Source organism: Tursiops truncatus, chromosome 10 (genome assembly GCF_011762595.2).
Source record: "Tursiops truncatus isolate mTurTru1 chromosome 10, mTurTru1.mat.Y, whole genome shotgun sequence".
NCBI classification, from domain to species: domain Eukaryota; kingdom Metazoa; phylum Chordata; class Mammalia; order Artiodactyla; family Delphinidae; genus Tursiops; species Tursiops truncatus.
In genome coordinates this window covers 64,745,859-64,770,378 of record NC_047043.1, presented here as the reverse complement: position 1 = coordinate 64,770,378, position 24,520 = coordinate 64,745,859, and the positions used below count along the sequence as shown (strand labels likewise).

Here is a 24,520-nt window from a genome sequence, read left to right as displayed (position 1 = left end):
CACAAGCCCTCCCCATAGCCCCCCCCCCCCCCGTACTAGGCAAAGCTGCTACCCCAAACAGAAAAAAGTACTGAAGGAAAGTCTGGATGTTTCTGGACTTAGAAAGTCATTCCAAAATGGCCTTTTCTATTAACCAAGAAGATTCTTTGCCCTCTTTAGCACTGTTGATCTGGTGAGGGTGCCCCAGAATTGGGTAATCCCACAGAAAGTTCAAAGGGGGACCTGAAACATTTTAACCACAGGCTGAGTCTTCTGGAAAAACAAGGTCAACAAGAACAGGAAAGTATCTGGAAAAAAAAATGTATACCGAGAGAAGAAGGAGAAGCAATTATCTCAAAGCTATACTAATAGTCACCACTTATCAAGCAGAAACCACCTTCAAAGACAGAAGTGCTGACAGACTGAGGCAACTATATACCACAGGAAGCTTCTGGTTGGCAGGGGACAGACCATATCAGGTCTCCTCTTTTTTTCCTTGTTTCAACTCAAGTCATAAGCCAGCTAAAATCTTTATGAAAGGAAGAAGGTGTAAAAGCATAAGTAAGTACAAATGGCTGGGTCCAAAACTGTGCTTATGCACAAAGTTGGGGTAGGCTGGGGGAGAGACAGGAATTGTTAGCAATCAGTACATGTTCAAGAATTGTATGTACCATCAGAGCACAAAACACCCTTCACCATTTTCCTGAGCAAGTGTCATTTGTGACTCTCGTGACCCATGAGCTGGGAAGTCATGGGATTTACAAGCTGACAAACTCTAACACTAACCCCATCCTATAATTTCCTTGATACTGCCACCATATGACTACAAAAATATACTTATTAAAGCAATGCTCCACAAGTGGCTTCCATGTTTCTGCCACTCTACTGCGTCACAGGATAAAGAAGTTCATCTTTAGGAGTGACACTGTGCAGATGGAACACCAAGAAAAAGATGTGATTTGCTCAAATAAGAAATAAAACTCAGGGGCTTCCCTGGTGGTGCAGTGGTTAAGAATCCGCCTGCCAATGCAGGGGACACGGGTTCGATCCCTGGCCCGGGAAGATCCCACATGCCGCGGAGCAGCTAAGCCCATGTGCCAGAACTACTGAGCCTGAGCTCTAGAGCCCGTGCTCTGCAACAAGAGAAGCCACGACAATGAGAAGCCTGCGCACCGCAATGAAGAGTAGCCCCCGCTCGCCACAACTAGAGAAAGCCCCGCGTGCAGCAATAAAGACCCAACACAGCCAAAAATTTTTTAAAAGACACAAATAAATTTATTTTTTTTAAAAAAAGAAATAAAACTCAGGGAAAGAGTAACCACACAAAACCTAGGTCAATTTTGAGCACAAAGTATATATAATAATAGAAAACTGGTATCATTGAATCAAGGTAATAAAGGCCAAAAAAAGAAAAAAAAAAAAAAAGGGAAAAGGAAAACAATAACAAAAAAGCTAGGGCAAGAGAAAATATAACTTAAAAACAGACCAAACTTGGTGAAATGGGTTGGATCCCTTGTCACATGGAATGAATGGCCTGAAATGTTTTATTATGATATAGGTAAGGCTTTAGATCTGTTACATACTCCAAGTTCATTATGAAATGTTACAATGGTATAATTTGATTCTTCCTTTGAATTTTAGGAAATGACCAGGAAGAAAAGAAAGCTACTAGAAATCTCAGCACCCCCTTAGGTGGACAAACTTTCTACCTGATTTCACAGCTTTGCCCAACACAGATTAGAACTAACCCCTGGAATCTCTATTTAAACTTACCACAACAAAATCAGTCTTCTCTAATTAGTAACTATTTAGAGAAATGAAACTACTTTAGAGAAACAGTATATGCATTTGTATATACCCTATTAACAGGAGAAATTGTTTTGTTACATATTTCCTTTCAAGTGGATTTCTTGATTCAACTCAGTGAACATCTCATACATAAAACATTCTGCATTTTGTAAAGGGCTCTGAGTGTTCTTGGGAAACACTGCATAAGAGCAGAAGCAACTAAAGTGCCTTTTATCACCAAGTATCTACTGTAAACATTCAAATGTATGTCCACAATCAGAAAGGGGCAGCCACAGAACAAGCAGATATACTCTCAAGTGTATAGCAAACCCTCTCCATAGCTGCCAAAATGAAAAACACAGAACACCAACACCAAATTGGCAAAGCCCTGAGTTTCCCTTCTGTTCTTAAAGAAGTAACTATTGTGGCCCAGAGGAGCACACAGAATCTATGTGCAGAAAAAGAAAGGATTCATGGCAACATTCATACTTTGCTAAAGAACAAACAGACTTTGATACTAATGTCACTGCAAAGGAAAAGATACTAGAGGAGACATAATGAGCATCTAGAGCAGACATAATGAGCATCTAATAGCATCTCTATACATTCCTGAGATATTATATGTTGACAATGTACTTCAGATATAATATTTAAATTTATAAGCCCAACATTCAACTTCTTCTGCCTGAAACTTTATGAAACAAAAACAGAAATTTAAAGTTTAGGCAATTCCCTGGCAGTCCAGTGGTTATGACTTTGTGCTCTCACTGCTGGCGTCCAGGTTTGATCCCTGGTCAGGGAACTAAGGTGCTGCAAACCATGCAGTGTGGCCAGAAAAAGCAAAAAAGTTTAACTATAATACCTAAAACTTTAAAAATAAATAAATAAAAATTAAAAAGGACCCAATCTTGATCCAAAGCATTTTGTGTGTCCAAGACACAGAGTTGTACTATAAGGATTTTCATAAATTGCCAAAACGGGTGATGATATCAAGTAATATTTACAAAGCACTTGTAGGTGCAAGACTGTATTCTAAATATTTTACATATAGTTAATCCTCACATGACTATCCTATAAGGTAAATATTATTAACCTCATTTTACCCATCATGGGGAAGCAGTCAAAGAAGGAACAAGTAATTTGTTCAAAATCACCTCAATGGTAAGGAGCAATACCTGGCTTCAAACCCAGTCAGTCCAGATTCAAACTGATGCTATTAACCACTACACTGTATAAATTAATCTGATTTCCAACCTCCATGGAGCCCAATCACAGAAAGGATCCCACATGCCTAAGCACAGATAAGACTATGTCTACAGTTAAGAAATATTGAAATTTGAGCACAACAGTTATTTTTATTCTAAAATATCTATGGCAGAACCATTGTGAGTGGGCCTGACTGTGCAAGTTAGAAAGCATTCACTTTCATGGACTGAATACACTGGCTATCAAAATTCTTCTGAAAAGACAAAACCCCAAAAGTCTTGTTGTAAATGATGGCTATAAAAATTACAATATGATAAGATACTTGATATAGTATATTGAATATAGTATATTTTAAAAACTTTAAAATTGAGAACAATTATATAAAATGTGTATAGGAAAAAGAACTAGAATTAAATACAATGAAGTTGCATCTAATTCAGAGGTCAGAGACAAAAGTCAGCATATGAGATGAAAACCATGCATTTTCAATATCATACTTGAACACCCCAAGGTGAAGAACAACATACCATCTCTCAATATAGGTTAAGTCCAACACTGCCAGTTTTTCCTCCAGCGTCGCAACAGATCACTTTTCTTTTGGCTGACACCAGATGAAGAGGTTGGCTTGCATTTAAGGGCCATAATGTATGAAAAATATATCACTTTAAATGACAGAATCACAGCCAGCATAGTGAACGCTCATACCCAGAGAAAACTGGAGAGACCACCTGAAGTCATAGCCGAGTCACACCCCACCTCTCATGCTCACTCCATGAGAGGGAAAATGGGGTGTGGGGTAGGGGAGAGGAGTTGAGCAAGCACAAGTGAATATACAGAAATCTGAAAATGATGTAATGTGACACAACTGTAAACAAAAATGATTACAGTGGTTGTATTGAGCTAATTGTGATTTTTTTCCTTTAGTTCTCAAATGTAATTTTATAATTCACAGAAAAAGTTCTAGTAGACACAGAAGATGTTCCACTCAGAGACCTAAATGTTCTGAAGACTACCAACCAACCTTGCATTCAGAATTGCTAGGAACCATCTGGAATCATCAAGATGGTAAACTCAGTGTTAACAGTCCCACAGACAAATTCTCACCTAAAAAGAGTAATAAAAAAACCTCTTTTATTACCTTTTTCTTCCATCATCACATGCTGGGAAGAAACCTGGTGGGCTGATGGGTCTTTGTGGCTTATTTGTATGACTATTAAAAAGCATATCTTTCTCCATTTCCTAACCTAAATGTATAGATTTCTCATAGAAATGTGAATGCTCCTTATACTTTTTTTTGCAGTTGAGAAGGATGAGAACAAGGCAAAGGAAGGAAATCTATAAAGCTAATATTAAATTTTCAATTCTTCTCCATCTTCATTAACCATGTGGTTGCCTGTTCCCCAAAAAAGTATCTGTGATAATAGCTAACCAGGTGCTTAGGGGAAAACAAGGTACAGAAAACAAAGCCCTGATGAATAATATCCAATCCCAGAACTAATTCTTTAGTCTCTGTCCCTAGAAAAGCTGACTCAGTGATGCTGACAAACATGGCCCTTGATCATTCAAGCCAACTGTTAGTCTATACCAAGCCCTGTTTTCGTAACCGTTATACACCAAGATTTTTATTTAGGCAAATGAGATGAGCAGCCCTATATTCAAACTGACCAAGAAAAACCCAACTAAACATAAACAAGTCCAGTTGAATTTCCCATTAGGAGAGTACTGGTTGACTTTGAAAAAGGCCAGAATATACATACCAACTATGAAATGTAAAAAAGAATCAGGATTTTAAAGGACACAGGCAGAGGGAAAAATTAATTTTTTAAATGTTATTGGGTATCTTTGAGGAAAAAGAAAACACAGGGATTTCCCCCTTTAAACAAGGAGTAATATTTCTGTGGAAACAAAGCATTATGAATATAAAAAGCACCATGAAAAATATTAATAGAGATTCAAGAGGGCTTAGTTCTATCGGTCTTGTTTTCCTAATTCCATTTCACTGGGAATATAGGTGTTTAGAAGAAAAGTAAAATATTATCAGGTTAGAGATTTTAACAAAAGTCAAACAGAACTGATCCACGTATCTGAATTCCCATCAATGGAAATAACATGACAAAGGAGGCCTGTGTGAAAGATTTCCAACAGGTACTTTGCTATGTTAAAACCTCAAATGAGTATGTACCTGCAGCTTTCATTAGGAAAATTAGGAAAATATCTGACTTACATGTCAAAATACCATCTGGGAAGAATGAAATTGGCCTATATGAAATCATCACTTTGACATCTTATAAGCACTTTCAATTCTCTCTCCTTCAACTATGCATATAAGGATTGCTGGTTTATAATAAGACAGATGAAACTACGAAGATATGCACTGATGATTACTTGCTAAATTTTTGAAAACTGCATATGGTTCTATTTTTATCTAGCTTTCCATCTGCACCAGATGGTTATTTTTGTTTAATATTTTTTATTGGTTTGTATTTTCAAGTAGTTTTCAAAATCCAAAATTAATCTTAGGGTCACTTCATCCTGATGATGGTTCTCGGGCCCAGATTAACATTTGTTAGGAAATTCTCACCCTTATTCAACTCATTAGTTTCCACTGACATTTACAACGCTATGTGAGCACAGAGGAGGGGAGTGTCCTAGCCCTCAGAGAGGTTAGCCTAATGGAAGAGTTATGACAAGTAGATAAGCATAGACCATCTCAAAATGCTATGTAAGTCAAAAAAGGGAACTTTTTTTTTTCTGAACTATAATTGACAAATAATATTGTATTACTTTTAGGATACAACATGATGATTTGATATATGTATATACGGCAAAATGATTACCACAATAAGTTTAGTTAACATCCATCACCATACACAGTTACGATTTGTTTTCCTTGTGATGGGAACTTTAAAGATCAACTCTTACTGCAACCTTCAAATATCCAATACAGTACTGTTAACTATAGTCACAACCCTGTATATTAAATCCCCAGGACTTTTTAAAAATCTGGGAACAACTACTCTTTTTAGAGCCAATGATCTAGTTCAATTTTTTGTTCACTTGAAAACAAACAAAAAAACCTACAGAGCAACCATCAGGAATAAGATCTGAGTTTCTCCCCCCAGCTAAGAACACTCCAACCTGACAGGAAAGATGGTACAGGAGTGGCAAAAGGATCACCCAAGAGAGGAGTAGGATCAATGCTGAAGCAAACTGCCCATGCAGAGAGATGATGCCAGAACAATAGAGGTCCCAGACTAAGTGGGGGAGGGGGATATTTTCATTTCTGTACACCCAACACTAGCATAATACCCGGCACGCGGTGGCGCTCAGTCAACGCCACATCACTTGTAATGAGTATCTTCACTGGAGCAACACACAAAGTAACTTCTACAGTTATGTACATAGGCAAGAAGCTACAGCTAATTCATCATGTGCCCTCAGGCAAGGCACTTCTCTCTGGGCTTGGGTTATCTCATATGCCAAGTAGCAATGATGGTAACTCCTTTGCAGGGTGGTTTCAGGGGTGCATGAGATAATACATTTCAGTACCCCTGTGCTTCTATTACAAAGCACTCTCAGGGACTAAAGATGAGACAGCTGCCCCTGTATTGCTGCTAACTTACTGACAGCACTTGTCCTCCATGCAGCCATTTTAAATTACAGGACTGGGCTTCCCTGGTGGCTCAGTGGTTGAGAGTCCGCCTGCCGATGCAGGGGACACAGGTTCATGCCCCGGTCCGGGAAGATCCCACATGCTGTGGAGCGGCTAGGCCCGTGAGCCATGGCCGCTGAGCCTGCGCGTCCGGAGCCTGTGCTCCGCAACGGGAGAGGCCACAGCAGTGAGAGGTCCGTGTACCGCAAAAAAATAATAATAATAATTTTAAAAAAAAATAAGTAAAATACAGGACTATTCTTGATTAAGATTTACCAAAACCTTTCATCAGATATGCTTGTACATTGTCAAACATACTCATTGTCTGATAAACAAGGTGAGCACTGTCTAGGACTTGATATTAATCTGAAAGCTAAAATGAAAAATTTTCTAAAAAATATAGAATTTTAAATTACTTACAATTATACCAACAGAACACTCTACTCCCTCAACATAACACCATTGCATAGTTTTAGAAATTAAAATTAAGTATGTCAGAATTTTTGACAAAAATTTCTTGAGAGGATCTACTCATCCAATATTTTATTTCCAAAGTTAGCACATACATGTTAACTAATGTTAACTAATACTTTCAGGTTGAAGAAACATATTCCAATACTTACACAAATATTATTTAACCACCAATTCACACATAACCTCACACATTGCTACCAGGAATTTTTGTAGCTTGGCTAATATTTTCTTCTTTGATTTGAAGACAAGCAAAGGCAGGAAATCATTTAATTTGTGACACAAATTCAATTGCTCGGTTATTAGGAAAAAACTAATGAAGCTTAAGCTTCATTTATTAAGCAATGATTTTCCTACCCTGTCAGGGACATTTGATTCATTTTTGAAAATGATGTTATCTAAACAACAAGGTCCTACTGTATAGCACAGGGGACTATATTCAATGCTTTTGATAAATCATCATGGAAAAGAATATTAAAAAAGAATGTCTATATGTATATAGCTGAGTCACTGCGCTGTACAGCAGAGACTGGCACAACATTGTAAATCAACTATACTTCAGTTAAAAAATAAATAAATAAAATTAAAATCATCTTATCTAGTCACTTTCCCTCACCAGAGAGCTATGAAGTACTATTCAGCAGCTCCCACCCCAAGTCCTGTACCATGGGATTTTCTAACATGTATCTGACGACTGTGACAACCAACATTCATTTCTGGTAAATGCAAAAGCACTGGTGGGCATTCAAATAAACATGAAAGGAATTTTTTGTTTTGTTTTACTTTGTTTTTCCTGTTCCCCCTGCCCCTAAAACAACTGAATGAACCATGAAAGATATAAACCAAGCCAATAAATATCTTTTTTTTTCTCTTTCCAGTCCAAATCTAGTTTTTAAAATCGTGGTCAAAACAAAAACAAGGGCTCCCCTGGTGGCGCAGTGGTTGAGAGTCCGCCTGCCGATGCAGGGGACACGGGTTTGTGACCCGGTCCGGGAAGATCCCGCATGCCGCGGAGCGGCTGGGCCCGTGAGCCATGGCCGCTGAGCCTGCGCGTCCGGAGCCTGTGCTCCGCAACAGGAGACGCCACAACGGTGAAAGGCCTGCGTACCGCAAAAAAAAAACAGAAACAAAAAACAGTAGGTCCCACAAAACCAAAAGAGGCAATACCACAACAAAACTAACATTCTTTCAACAGAGCCAGGACTAAGTTCTACAAACGAAATATTACCATTTCCCCTATCCTGGCTCCTAAGGTACATTTTGAGGTGGTTTGGAAGTCACATTTCGGACCACTCTAAACATCTCAAAGTGCTCCAGATCATTTAAAAACTCCCCTGAAGGCAAAGCAGCCCTCTTTTAGTAAGGAGAAATAGTAGAGAAACTTCCCCAATACTGAGACTGAAATAACCAAGACCTTCAAGGCCTCCAAAGGTCTCCTATGTAGAAAACAGCTTCTCTCTGAGAATTTACAAATTCTTACAACCCAACTACATTTTTAGAGGTTGAAAATATTCTTTTTAAAAAATATGCATTGGGGGCTTCCCTGGTGGCGGAGTGGTTAAGAATCTGCCTTCCAATGCAGGCGACATGGGTTCGAGCCCTGGCCCAGGAAGATCCCACATGCCGCAGCGTAACTAAACCTGTGTGCCACAACTACTGAGCCCACATGCCTAGAGCCCGTGCTCCCAACAGGAGAAGTCACTGCAATGGGAAGCCCTTGCACCGCAACGAAGAGTGGCCCCCGCTCGCCGTAACCAGAGAAATCCCGTGGACAGCAACGAAGACCCAACACAACCAAAAATAAAAAAATATAATAAAAAATAAAAATAAAATAAAGTGAGTCTTTCATAGACAGCATATAGTTGGATCATGTTTATTTTTAAAAAAATGCATTGGAACAGAGGTACAATGAGCCTTCCAGAAAGCACACAAAAAAGGTCCATCTGTATGCATTTTTCTCTACTTCTTGTCTGATCATTTCCTATAATACCCATGAAAAGTCTTGATTTATTTTACTTCTCTGAAACTCAGGGGACATCACTTTATTTGCTGATCTCTTTGACCAGTGATTACCTTCAAGCATTCACTTAGGTGTTATTCTCTTTTAATCCTGTTGCCTCTAAAAGTTGTCAACCAGTTTTCAAGAAGGCTTATTTTTTAAAATTGAGATGTAATTCACATACCATAAAATGCAGTGGTATATTCACAAAGTAGTGTAATTCAGTAGTGTACAATTCAGTAGTGTATTCACAAAGTAGTGTAACCATAACCACCAAATAGTTCCTAAGAGGCTTGTATTTAAATTAGATAGAAGACCTAAGTGATAACCTAAGTAAGAAACATGGAAGTAGGGAAAAATTGCTTTAATTTACATTCTGAGGGTAGAGAATGTAAGCTAGAAAGGGCGAGTACAAATCAGATGTTCTGCAAGGGGAAAGTTAAAGGAAGAAGCCAATGTACTTTAAATCCCATAAATAGTTTTTATGGATGGCCTCTATCTGCTTCCCATTGAAGGTAACTGTATAAATGACTTTTCCTCCCTGAACTGAAGCTGGGACTCAAGCAGGCTCCTGCACTATGCAGGCTGATTAACGACTCTTTTCTTCTTGCTACCCCATCAGAGGGAACTCTTCAGTGAATTCTTCTAACTACCAAAAGGCACAGGAAACCCCATACAGCCTTATACAAACTAAGATTCGGCCAAAGCCACCTAAGCATTTGACCAAAAAGACAAGTGAGGACTATAGCAATTCTACCTAAAGAAGAGTGAGGAACTCAGAAAGGCAGTGAACTGACACAGGGCTATAAACAGAGTTCAAACACCTTCTGCATTTCAGAGAGGCAAATTCCATCTCAGCCAAAGAGTTCTAGGGAAGAGAATATGACTTGCCAATTAAGGCATCTGCTCATCACTGTCATGCTATACTGTCACCTGTCTGTTCTACCTACAGATGTCCTGTGTGGTTTAGATAGAGACCTCCAATGCTACATAGTCTACCAACCAAAAACTGCCAAGCTGGTGGTCCCTGCTTATGAATAAACTGATGCCTTGGGTTGCGAAAGATGTCCCATTCTCAGATCCAGATTAAGACTCTACACCCAGGACTTCCTTGTGGCGCAGTGGTTAAGAATCTGCCTGCCAACGCAGGAGACACAGGTTTGAGTCCTGGTACAGGAAGATTCCACATGCTGCAGAGCAACTAAGCCCGTGCACCACAACTACTGAGCCTGCGCTCTAGAGCCTGTGAGCCACAACTACTGACCTGTGTGACTAGAGCCCGTGTTCCGCAACAAGAGAAGCCACTGCAGTGAGAAGCTCTAGAGCCCATGAGCCACAACTACTGACCTGCGTGCCTAGAGCCCGTGGTCCGCAACAAGAGAAGCCACTGCAATGAGAAGCCCGCGCACCACAACAAAGAGTAGCCCCTGCTCGCCGCAACTACAGAAAGCCCGCGCACAGCAATGGAGACCCAACACAGCCATAAATAAATAAATTAATCAATCAATCAATTAATTAATACCATATTAAAAAAAAAGACTCGACACCCAAAAGCCCCAAGGAAAGGTAGCATGCAGGGAGCCCAATAAAAAAGTCAATAAAAATATTAAAACTTCCCTACCAGGGCTGCAAACTACCACTAACCATCCTTGCTAACTTAAGGGGTTTTAATAAGGAAGCTTAAATTGAAGAATAAGCCAGCTCCCAGAATACAAAATGAGTTTCATCTTAAGTGTTAGGAAAGTTAACTACCCCAAAGAAAAAGATTAAGTAAAACCAGAAATTATAAAGTCTTGCTTTCCAAAACAGTACTGGGATTCTACTTTAAAGTCAGCAACAAACCCTCAAAAGTACCCAGCCCTGACCAAGCCCTGAAAACATACTTATATCCTCTTAGGCTACCCCTCCCCTTACTAGCTGACAGACCTAAACTCAAACTTCCCTTAGTCACTAACCCTTAGTGCCTTACTGCTCCTATAAATTCTACAGGGACCTCAAGCTATCATTCCCAATAGTCCAGTGAGCCCCTATTCTGCAGTAAGTACCACACCACCTAATGAGGTTCAGAATACATCATCATCAGAGACAACTCGCTCATGTCTCTGCTCATGGTACTTAGCCAAGTTGTCCATTTCCAGAGTCTACACCAAGGTAATCTCTCAGGAGAGGTAATCCCTTAAAGTGAGGGTAAGAGTCACAAAACATCCATATTCTCTAACAGGACCTTCTACTCAAAGTCTTTGGGGTGGGAAACGTTAAAAATGAAATAAACAAGACCAATCCCCAGGTAATGCCAAGGATGACTAAAATTAACCCTAGTTCCAGCACCTCTCCCCAGTTCACCTGATCCCTCTAGGACCGCATCACAGGATTCTTCTCCAGGTGTACTGTTCTCCACTCAGCCATAGAGTCCATCCACTGCCTCCACAAGACCCACCCAGCCCTAAAAAGTGCCTCTTGGCTTTCCAGACATTCTTATTTTTAAAGCTCAGCCACCTTTCCTTAAGGCTCATCTGTAAACACCCTCCCCAAATGTGGTACCAAACCCAGTAAGTCTCCTGGCTGAAAAGATCGTCTGTAGTTTTAGAGATGTGACAGTAAGTGTGATATTTTCTGATTTGTCAGTTTTCCCCTAAGAACTAAAAGTTTTACTTGTCTATTCTGTAAGTGCCAGGAAAAAAACCCAAAAATGTGTATTTGCATTTTCCAACTATAATTTATTTTTTCTAAATGATGTTGAGCTACTCCATCTGGAATACCATAAACTATGCATGTTTTGTATCATCCATGTCAACCCATTTCACAATGGATTTCTGCCCCTAAACTGAAAGATTCTCTTAGAGTTTTTTCTTTTCTTAAGGAAGGCACTTCTGTTTCATCAACACAGACGTAAAAACTCAAACCATTTCAATTGTGAAAAATGAAAGGATATGAGCCTATTCCCTTAATAAATGCAGAGAGCCTCTGACACTTTCAATATACCCAAAATGCTAGGGTACGAGACCAAGTGACTTGGTTGCTGCAAATGCTTACTTCCTAAGAAGAAATTTCCTTCACAGGGTCACAAAAACTGTGTCCACTCACTATATGAACACTGACAGAATCAAAGCAAGATATTGCTTCTTCCTACTAACACCACCCTATTAACCTTCTAACTTTCTGACACTACTTAATGAAGCAGTACTAAAACAATTGTGTAGTACTGCAGTTTACTGTAAGAGAGTTACTTTCTATGTCTGAGACTTATTAGGAAACATAATCCATAAGCTATATTGTTTTTACTTAAATGATACAAATTCCTTTGGGAAAAAAATCACAGCAAGCTTTATACTGTCAGTATTCAAGTCCATCTAAAAATCAACAGCAGTTCTGTCTGCATTCAAATATCAGAAAAACACTGTGAGAATGCGAACATCTACAACCATTCCAAGATCTCTGGAGGAAGTATGCTACATAAACAGAAAGAACAACTAAGAACATAAAATAACATCAACACTACTCCAGTTCCTGCCCCAGCTCTGTACAGGAGAACTGATATCAGGTAGGCAAGGCCCTGCCATGGGCTCCTAAGGCACATATGCATTAGGCTTTTCTACTTACTGAAAGTCCACTTGCTTACTGTCTATTTTAAACGGTGCAAAAAAGTTCTAGAATAAAGACTATAAACAAACAATCGAATGCAATCATTCTCACAATTCAGGGTGCATCAAAAATCGCATGGAGGGGGCTTCCCTGGTGGCGCAGTCGTTGAAAGTCCACCTGCCGATGCAGGGGACACAGGTTCGTGCCCCAGTCCGGGAAGATCCCACATGCTGCGGAGTGGCTGGGCCCGTGAGCCATGGCCACTGAGCCTGCGCGTCCGGAGCCTGTGCTCCGCAACGGGAGAGGCCACAACAGTGAGAGGCCCGTGTACCACAAAAAAAAAAAAAAAAAAAATCGTATGGAGGGACTTCCCTGGTGGCACAGTGGTTAAGACTCCACACTCCCAATGCAGGGGGCCCCAGTCTGATCCCTGATCGGGGAACTAGATCCCACATGCATGCTGCAACTAAGAGTTCACATGCCACAACTAAGGAGCCTGCCTGCCGCATCTAAGACCCGGCACGACCAAATAAATACATAAAATAAGCATTAAAAAAAAAATCGCAGGGCTTCCCTGGTGGCGCAGTGGTTGAGAGTCCGCCTCCCGATGCAACGAGCGCGGGTTCGTGCCCCGGTCCGGGAGGATCCCGCGTGCCGCGGAGCGGCTGGGCCCGTGGGCCGTGGCCGCTGGGCCTGCGCGTCCGGAGCCTGTGCTCCGCAACGGGAGAGGCCACGGCAGTGAGAGGCCCGCGTACCACAAAAAAAAAAAAAAAAAAAAAAAAAAAAAAAAATCGCATGGAGGGCTTGTTAAAGCAGAGATTGGTAGGCCCCACCCCCAGAGTTCCTGATTCAGAAGGACTAGAAAGGAATCTGAAAATATGTATTTCTAACAAGTGAGAGGTAGTACTGACACTGCTGGTCCAGGATCCACTCTGAGGACCACTGCTCTATAGTTTGTTGACAGAAATAGTTCATTGTAGTCTTTATCTTGCGAGATTTCTGCTGATTGTTTTAAAATAGGATACATCAGATTTATGTCAGTTTTTCATATTTTTATTGGAAATAATTTCCAAGTTACAAAAAAAGTTGCAAGAACAGTACAAAGAACACACTCATATGCCCATTACCAGTTTCATCTATTGATACATGTTGTCATATCTACTCCCTTGCTTCTCCATATTCATCAAATTTTTTTTCTAAACCCCATGAGAGAAAACTGCATACATCATGGTCCTTTACTTCTAAAAACTTCACTGTGTATTTCCTAAGAATAAGGATGTTCTCTTACATAACCACAGTAGTTACCAACTTCAGTGAATTTAACATTGATACACCACTGCCACAATCAATATATAAAACAGTTCCATTATGCCCCCCAATTCCCTTATGCTTCCATTTTACAGTCAACTCCTCCCCCAATACCTTGGCAACCACTATCTTCTATTACTATAATTTTTCTTTTTCCAGAATGTCATATAAATAGGATCATACAGTATGCAGTATTTTTTAAAATTATAATCAAGTACAGAGAACACAAAATGTACCATTTTAAAGTGTACAATTCAGTGACATTAAGTACATTCACCGTGTTATGCAACCATCAGCACTATCTAGTTCCAGAAGAACATTTTTATCACCCCAAAAGGAAACCCCATACCCATTAAGCAGTCACTCCCCCTTTCCCTCTTCTCCAGCCCGTAACAACCACCAAACTACCCAATCCATTTTCTGTCTCTACAGATATGCCTATTCTGGATATTTCACATAAATGCAATCAGACAATATGTGGTCTTTTGTGCCTGGTTCCTTCACTGAGCATAATGTTTTCAAGGTTCATTCAAGTTGTAGCATGTATCAGTATTTTATTTCTTTCCAGGGCAGTATGTAGCCTTTTGAGTCTAGTTTCTTTCACTTAGCATAATGCCTTTGAGATTCATCCATGTTATTACATGCACACATAGTTTCATCATTTTTGCTGCTGCGTAGTATTCCATTGTATGTGTATATCAGAGTTTATTTGCTCAGTCACCAAAAGACATTTCATTCCTGGTACTTTCCCCAGGAATATAATCATGTAAGTCAAGGTACTTTTACAACTAATAGGGTTATTATATATTTGCACATGGCAATAGAAAAACTCAAACGTACACAATATGTGTAGGTTCACAGTCCCTTATCTGCAATTCCAAAATCTAAATATCCCCTAAATACCAAGTTTTTGGTAAATTTTCAGTGAAGTCATTTGGAGACAAATCTTGATCTATATACTACACTTAGTCTCTTTATAGTCATCTTCTTAGTAAGAATATTCATTTTGCTGCAGAAGTATTACGTCTGATACACATCCCACTGGGAGAAATAATTCATGTATGAGCTATGTACCACATTACCTTTCTATATTCAAAAAAATTCATAAATTCATCTGATCCCACAGATTTTGGATAGAAGTTGTGGCCCTGTACTTACACAGCTCTAAATGAGACAAAAATTAAACTGATATTACTTGAGTCAGTGAAGAGGCATTAATGTTTTCTCTGTTACAGACTAGCTCCCCAATACATCAACTAAAAGGATGAACTCTACCCCACAATCCCCCTCTTATGATCAACATCCATCCTACATGGTCTCTGCAGGTTATCCTAGCCTAAAAAATTGACTGCCATTTATAAAAGACACCATTTCTACTAAAATTCACACAAAACCTTTGAACAAGTAAATGTTAAAGTTCTCAGAACATCTGATTGTTTCAAGGTATGTTCTTCAGCAGATATATAAGAGTGCATGGCTGTGAAACCTAAACTACCCTTTAATGCACCTCACCTGAAAGGAGACCACAGCTGCTCTCCATATACATTACTCCACATACACCACGTTATTCATTCCAGGCATGCTGGGAACCCATCAGGGCCTGGCAGAGTGTCAAGAACTGGGTAAACAGGAGGGAACAAGACAGACGAGGCTCCTGCTATCATGGAGCTAACTCTCTAGTGAGAGGAATAAGACACACAAAACCGCTGAGAAAAATATCAAAGTGATAAATCCTATGATGACAAACCAAGATACAATAAAAAATGACTGAGGAGTGATTTCAGATTGGATGGTGAGGCAAGGCCTCTGAGAGTTGAAACTGAAGTCAAGAACTAAACCCCAAAAGACAAGTGAGGATCAGTGGGAAGAGCAGTGCAAAGGCCTTGACAGAGAAAGAAGTCTTTATTCGCCAAGGACTAGAGAAAGGCTCAGTGTGGCTACAGTATAATAAGAAAGGTGGAGAGCAGTATGGGATGAGATCAGACAAACAGCCAAGGGCAAACTCATGCAAGACTGTGTAAGTCAAAACAAGAAGTTGGGAATTTCTTCCAACTGAGATGGAAAGGTGTTAAAGGGTGTTAGGCAGGGGAATAACATGATCTGACTGATAATTTAAAAAGTTCATTCTACTTGCCACACAGTGATGTAATATGGATAACATGGGACTGGTAATCCAATCCATTCATTTCAAAAGGTATATATATATATACACATATATGTATGTGCATATATATTTTTTTATTACACTATCACTTCATATATTAAAATGTCAAGAAAAGTGCATTTCCTGAAAGCTGATTTTTTTTTTTAAACCACTGTCCTGTCTTGAATGATTTCACATGTGTATCAGTATCTCTGGTGTGCCAGCTACAATTTTAATAGCTACCACAGCCAGGAAATTTAAGAACTCCCTCTGTGAACCATGTAAGTTAATGTAGGTTTTACTCTGCTAATAAATCTGACAATACACATAGAAAGTCAATGACTACTACAGAAATGGAAGAACTGCAATTGCTGCTATTTAAACATCAAGACATGTCTTTTTCCTAAAAATACCAATACTTAACGAAAGCACAGTTCATGAAACAACATAAAAGCTGAAATTATTGCCCTATGAGTCAAAAAGCAACAGCAGCCTATAAATTCTATTTTTAATTCCCAAAGTTAATAGTAAATCAATAAAGTATGTATGAGACACATGCCCCTCCCTGCCAAAAAAGTGGTGTGCAAGAACAACTTAACTACTCTTAGTCACGTTTCCAAAAATTTAGAGTTGACATATTTAAAACAAAGGAACAATAGCTGTCTGAGAAATAATGCTTCTGAGTTTGTTGTCAAATTACAGAAAAAAAAATTCTGTACTTAACTCAAACACCAGATTATTTCAAGCACAAAAATTTATTTGTGCTTGAAATTTGTGGATCGTTTTCCTCTGTAGAACCAATCGAAAGAAGCTATCTAGTTAATGCAAAAATTTTATTCCATGGTAAACTGTTTAAAAGTAAACTTCTCAAAAATATGGCTTACTCTTACTTGAAGAATTCTTTAATATGAATTACTGAAATTCTAAGTTTTGCGAAAAGACTAATGCTCTACTTCTTCAATTTAAAATTCTGCAAAATAGATCACTTAAATATTACCTTTTTAAACCACTTCATATGTGTAGTCCTAAAAATATTGGTCCAATACCTTGAGTGCATGGCATTTCACTTTTGATTACTTTTTCTGTAATAAGATTTGAAGAAACTGACCAAACCTGGTACTCTAAAATACTAGGAGGATATTCTGAAAGTCTAATCAGCAGTTCAGACCACAGAACAGAGGTCAAAAAGAAAGCTCTTCTGGATCTATTCATGGGTTTCAACAAAATAGCTGTTGCAGGAGTCTGTTCGCAGAATAAGACTAAAATTTCAAGAAACCACTAATTTGTACAATTTCTCTGGAAAGTTGAAAATTCCACGCTGAAGAAATGAAATGTAAAAGTTTACATATAGTAAGATAATTAAAATCTTACCAGGCTCAAACGTAAACATTCCACCACCATGAAGAACATAAGCAGTAAGTTTAATGATTCAATTATATAAAATATATTTGGGGACAAATGCTACAACACTCACTTTATATCTCACAGGCACTCAGAAGAACTGGAACATGCATCTTTATTGCCCATGTGTGGAAGAACATCCACAAAGAACCACAGCTAACACTAAAGCTGGCTGTTATTTGAAGGCATCAACAGGAGACTTCCGAAAATCTTAACTATGGTTTCTTAAAAAAATTTTGAGTAGCACAAGATGCAGAGATCTGACAAAGACTCTTCCTAACCCAAGGCTGCATGCAAGTCATGGAACTCACCTGTGTTATACTCCTTCAACTGCAAGTCCTTTACAGGCGTGCCATCAGGAGTCCGAAAGGCATTAAGAATCTGCAAGAATATGGTATGTACAGTAATGATACACATCATAATCAAATACTGAATATTATATTTCCCCTAGTGGCTTTTATTCTACATAATTTAAAGCTATGATTACTTTACAAAGGCAAAATTGAGCCATACACACTCCAGGCATTCAAAAACTGCTGAATAAGTAGAACATAATTATTTAAAAATTCTCAAGTACATAAAAAAAGCAGAAGAGCATAACCTCAAGAACTCAAGCTCTGAAATCAGACTGCCTGTATTCCAAGCCTCTCCTGCTCATGTGCTGTGTAACCTTTCAGCATCCGGATTCTCATCTTTTAAACATAAGATGATGCACTGAGCTCTTTCCAGTCCAGGGCCATGGCACCTGAACTCCCTCAGCCTGGTCAGTTCTTCTCCCCATTTTCAAATGGACTGTTCTCTCACTTGCATTCAGGCCTGGGATCAAATGTCACTTCCTCAGTGATGTCTTCCCGAACTACCCAATCTAAAATAGCCTATACCCCAATGATGCTCTAAACCCTTACTTTAGTTTCCTTTTTTTTTTTTGCTTATTTTTTATTATCCATGGAAGCAGTGACTTCATAATGTTCACTGCTATATCACTCAGTGCCTAGAACACTGCCTGGAATACAATAGTGCTTAATATTTGGAATGAATCAATAAAGAGTATGTGTTTCATAGGATGTTGTGATAATTAAATGAACTAATGCTTGTAAACATCACACACTGCCTAATACAGAGTAAGGCACTGTCTGCTCTGTGTTGTATATTCTGACCAAACTCTTCCTTAAGGTCATCCATAGTTTAGTCACCAAGTCCTTTACCACTGAGGAGTTAGGCAGATCCCAGTTTTTACTACTGTCAATAAACTGCATCTTTATGTATCTTTATGTAACTGCATCTTGGATCATCCCCTAAAGGACGATTATCAGGCCTAAGGACAGCAATCATTTGTCATAATTTTTTTTTTTTTTTTAACAAACCTCACCTCAGTTGAGTACATGTGTAACTGGTGAAAAATGAATGAGCTCTATGGATTACACCAAAGCCAATTTCCTGGTTTAGCTACTGTACTACAGTAATACAAGATGTTGACACTGGGGGACGGGCAGGAGAAAGCTGGGTGAAGGGTAATCAAGATTTCCCTGAATATTTCTTTACGCTTTCCTGGGAATCTACAATTTTTCAAAATAAAAAGTTAAAAAAACAATTTTAATTGATGAAAAGAAAGGAAAAGGAAAAAAGAAAATAAGCCTTACCTCTTCTTTTGATGCATTTTCAGGCACCCCATTTAATCGAATAAGCTTGCTTGGTTTCTCCTCACTTGGGCCAGTCCTATAATCTTGATCCTTGAATCCAGAATAAAAAATTATTTTAGAAACAAATACATGTTAATGCGCAAAATGAAACAACATGAAATACAGGTACTCAGGATCAAAAATCAAAATGACTTATATCATATGAAGATATGAAAAATTATAATTGTCTATTTTTCTGAGTTCCAAAATTTGATTTCTTTCTTTCTTTTTTTTTTTTCGTGGGATCTTAGTTCCCCGACCAGGGATTGAGGCCGGGCCCCAGCAGTGAAAGTGCTGAGTCCTAACCACTGGACTGCTAGGGAATTCCCCCAAAATTTGATTTCAAATCATTAGAATACAAGTGTGCTAAGACCCATGGTCATTGAGGGAATTTTAAAATAGTAAAGCAGAAAATTAAGAGAAACAACACTGAATATGACTTTTATAAACAGGAAAAAAAATCACCTAGATTCTCAAAACTAAAATTTTCTTTTCCTGAATGAGAAAACAGCAAATAAATAAATAAAACCAGATGTCACTTATCAAAGATGTCAACTATAAACAAATTCCAGAACAGTCAAAAGGTGTCATATGACAATATAACTTAACAGTACAATTCAGAGAAATCTGCATTTTCCATATTCACAAAAGTCTCAGCTCTCAGGGCTTCCCTTGTGGCGCAGTGGTTGAGAGTCTGCCTGCCGATGCAGGGGACGCGGGTTCGTGCCCCGGTCCGGGAAGATCCCACATGCCGCAGAGCGGCTGGGCCCGTGAGCCATGGCCGCTTAGCCTGCGCATCCGGAGCCTGTGCTCCGCAACGGGAGAGGCCATAACAGTGAGAGGCCCGCATACAACACACACACAAAAAGTCTCAGCTCTAACTGATCCTCTTTCATTTCAACAGTTATAAAAAGGGTTTAACTTTTGGGAAAAAAAAAGTCTCCTATAACTATGTGACCACACCTCCCAGTTATGCCTACTCTCCTGGCACAATTACAAATAGTGTCCTCTTTTACTCTTTTTTTTTTTTTTTTTTTTTTTTGCGGTACATGGGCCTCTCACTGTTGTGGCCTCTCCCATTGCGGAGCACAGGCTCCGGACGTGCAGGCTCAGCGGCCACGGCTCACGGGCCCAGTCGCTCCGTGGCATGTGGGATCTTCCCGGACCAGGGCACGAACCCGTGTCCCCTGCATCGGCAGGCGGACTCTCAACCACTGTGCCACCAGGGAAGCCCCCTCTTTTACTCTTGAAAGTGTCCTGACTTGAACAATAAATTATATGGCCATCCACCTCTAACATTCTCAAAATCCATTATTTGGTTAGCATGTCTTAGAATTACTGTCCAAAATAACAGAAACTTCAATAGAGATGGGTAATACCTATTTTAAAAGATAATATTTTCAATGTCCAACTGCAAACATAATTCTCCTCGCTTAGATTATATATACATTAGATTATACATTATACATACAGAAATTCAACATTTAAGTCAATTAAGTTAGCTTCAACAGAATACTTGCAACATTAATATCACCGCCTCATAACTAGGTATTCTCTATCTCTATATCCTAGGTATTCTCTAAATGAGTTTAAATAAGAAAATGAGCCCTAAACAGCCACAGGCCTGACCGTGTAAGAGTTGAGAGAACCAACTCGCAAAGACAAATACTTTCAAACTAAACTATCCCAAAGCATTTCGATCAGTACCATCAAGCAAAATAATGAAGAGACACACATCAAAAATATGATCTGAACTGAGGGCCCTTTCTCTAGAGATGTACACTGAATACAAATCTTGCTTTTTAATGGATGTACAAAGTTAAGACCTCGGACTAATGGTCCTGGACTCTACACTTCACCCCTCAGAAAAGTCTTACGAAAAAGCAAAATTCAAAAAAGCAATCCACTCCATTAACATACCTGAAGGTCCCGTTGGGCATCTTGGGAAGTTTTGCCCTCTGGAAAAGACTTGCTTTGGCCATAGCCAAATATCTGGCTTCCTGGAAGCCTGTGATCCACATCACGGTACTCCATGCTTCTGTAATCAGTGTCTTGCCGGCCAAGGAAGTCCAGACCACCTTCTTCTTTAAACATACCAGCATCTGAACTCTGTTGTTCACCTCCAGAAAGCTGTGACTTGTCCTGGTCTTGAAGTGGACTTTGGCTGGTCTGAAAGTCTGGTGGAGACTCATGTTCAAAAGCTACACCTTGTGTTTCTCCTTCTCTTGTTTCTGAATGCTCAAATTCTCCCTTCTGAATGCCAAAAGCAGGCCTTTCTGTTGTATGGTCATGTGCAGATTCTTCTCTCTTGTTCACATTCATACCAGAATGTTCTCTATCTTGTGTAGAGGGCTGAATGTAATCCAAAATATTTGGATCCACAGAGGGCATCTCCCTATCTTTAAATTCCATACAAGGTCCCACCTCTCTGCCCCTAAAATCCTGATCAGTCCTGGACCGGTGTCTACCTCTGAAATCTGAATGTGGTGTATCCCTGTCCCTAAAGTCTAGATCACTAGTACCTGAACCTCGGCCTCTAAAGTCCATCTGTGTTCCGTCTTTGTCCCTGAAGTCCAAATCAGATACATCTCTATTCCTAAAATCAGAACGGGACTGATCTCTGGCCCTGAAATCCAAATCTGATAAATCCCTTCCCCTAAAATCTGCATGGGATCCATCCCGGCCTCTAAAATCTAAATCATAAGTGCCCCGGCCCCTGAAGTCAGGTGGAGGAGCATCCCTACCTCTAAAGTCAACAGTATGAGCATCCCTGTCTCTGTAGTTCATGTGAGATGTCTCCCTACCTCTATAATCCATAGAAGTACCATCCCCACCCCTATAGTCCATAGGTGGTCCTTCTCTATCGCGAAAATCCCCAGAATGTATGTCCCTACTTCTGAAGTCCAACTGTGATGAATCTCTGCTCTGGAAATCAGAAGATGAAAAATCTCCCCCCCTGAAATCATGTCCAGGTCCCTCCCCTCCTCGATAGTCACCATGCTGTCCGTCTCTAGCTCCATAGCTGAAAGAATGCTCCTCTACATTTGCAAAGGGAGGCCCCGAATGCCCCTGGAAATCAAAGGGAAGTGAATCTCTGCCAGGAAAGTTGCCAGAGTGTCTCTCTTGAGCATGACTCTTAAGGGGAGGAGGAGGATAATCCCTGTTCCACCCGGGAGCAAACCTTTCTTCTTGGCTCCCACTGTAGAAACAAAGACAGTGTTATTCATATTGTCCAGAGAGTTTGAAATCTACACACCAGCATATTCTTCTCTAATCACAGCACATTCTTCTGTAAACATTTTTTTTTTTTTGGCAGAGTTCTGTAACAAGGTCCTAGATCTGCAGAAAACAGCAATGTTTTGCTATTTTAAGACGAAGTGGCGTAGTAAACTTTTATATTCCCATTTCAGAACACGAGGAAAGTCAACACAAGGTTTTCAACATGACTGCTGCAGAAAAAGCTTTCACCCAGTCCTGCAACAGGGAAAATCCGCAACACCAGATAAGCTAGCAATGGTGACACTCTACAAAAATTTCCATTTCCTATAGCCAGGGAACTTAGAATTCCAAGATCAGCATGATGATTCCTATACATCAGAAAAATCAATGCACTGTAAATTTTATACAGTAGGTTTCAGGAGGTGTCTTTCTCATTGGTGCATACAGGAGTAACATTCCAAAATATTTGATTACAGCCACAGTATGGACACCACCCAGTCAGAATGGATGCAGGCCCAAAATGAAGAAACACTGGCTGTAAATCACTAGGAGTATACCAGTGTTCACCAGCTGAGCATCAGCCCTGGCTGCATCTAAATCCTAGTTCTACAGTGGCTCTGCCTAGAACTGCTCTCACCTGGGTCCTATTATTGTTACTACTCAAGGGTATCTCAGAAGGCAGCATGAATCATGCCACAAAGCATGTGTTAAGTCGACTAAACCAAGCAACGGCATCCAGGAGCTTAATACTGAAAGGGACCTAGAGAGAGCATTAGGCCTTCAAGCATTATCACCAGGTCCCCAAAAAAGAAGCTGATTTTCTAGATTCTAATGCCTCATCTAATTTTTCATGGTAATACAATATATTTTAAAATAAGCATAGTATTAAATTCACATTCTCAGTTTACAGAACTCAAGAGATAAATGAGAATTGGCCCAATCTTTCATACTACCTAACTTCCTCCCTTTGTCTTAAGCTCCAGACCATTTTATACGTTTTGACTTTGGTAAAAGATTAGGGAATTTAAATAGGCAATTAGGTACCTAGGATACTGAGCTTGAAGGGGAGGGGAGAGAAGGGCATGAAAAAGGAAAACATGAAATGATCTGAATGGTTACCTGCTTTTTAGCAGTAAAACAAAAGTATTAAGAGATCAAGTCCAACTCAGTTCTCTCCTTCCAGAATATACAGGTTCTATTACATGACCCTTCTGAACTCAGACTACACTGCTATAGAAAGATTCAACAGAAAACTGCTTCTGGGTTACTCAGTGCAAGCGAAACAGTTACAATGCCAAACGCTTTCCAAAAAGTAATAGGAATTTAACAATAGTAACCTAAACAGTTGAATGATGCATATTTAATGGATTTTCAGAACATGGTAACTTCCAATAGCTCCTATTAACATTAGTTATATCTATGGGGTTCATCATAAGAGAAGCAACTTTAAATGTTCTTCGTAAGTAATACAATATAACACTAAAATTAAGACATTACCACTAATTCTGGTGTCACCCATATTTAAAATCATTCAAATCCCAATAGTTAGGGACTTCACTGGTGGCGCAGTGGTTAAGAATCCACCTGCCAATGCAGGGGACACGGGTTCGAGCCCTCTTCCAGGAAGGTCCCACATGCCATGGAGCAACTAAGCCCGTGCGCCATAACTATTGAGCCTGCGTGCCACAAAAATTGAGCCCACACGCCGCAACTACTGAAGCCCACGCACCGCAACTACTGAAGCTCACGCGCCTAAAGCCCGTGCTCTGCAACAAGAGACGCCACTGCAATGAGAAGCCCGTGCACCGCAACAAAGAGTAGCCCCCACTCGCCACAACTAGAGAAAGCCTGTGCACAGCAACAAAGACCCAACACAGACAAAAAATTTAAAAATTAACGAAAAAAAAAATCCCAATAGTTAGCTTGCAGGAAGACTTAAGCCTCAGCAGACACTCACAGGCTGAGTGCTGAGGTATCTAAATCTACATGTTCTCTGACCAGAACACATCCAACAGTGCCTTTGAATACTACCCTAAGGATTACCTTACCCTCTTCAGTGGAGAAGATCAAAGAGATCTAGAGTAACCACTGTA

The 24,520-nt window shown here is 39.7% G+C and overlaps 1 protein-coding gene across 2 annotated transcripts in view; it reads right to left on the bottom strand.

Moving 5' to 3' along the window:
* The window catches only part of RBM6 (RNA binding motif protein 6), a 107,303-nt gene that overhangs the window by 59,493 nt on the left and 23,290 nt on the right, over positions 1-24,520 (bottom strand). The window contains exons 3-5 of one of the 2 annotated variants that reach the window (XM_019931721.3): positions 21,129-22,407; positions 19,170-19,259; positions 17,841-17,910 (exon numbers count right to left, since the gene is read on the bottom strand). In XM_019931721.3, the coding sequence (XP_019787280.2) occupies positions 17,841-17,910; positions 19,170-19,259; positions 21,129-22,407 (1,439 nt within the window). Of the gene's footprint in view, positions 1-17,840; positions 17,911-19,169; positions 19,260-21,128; positions 22,408-24,520 lie in introns of those variants that run through there. The other variant, XM_073811138.1, reaches the window with a different exon arrangement.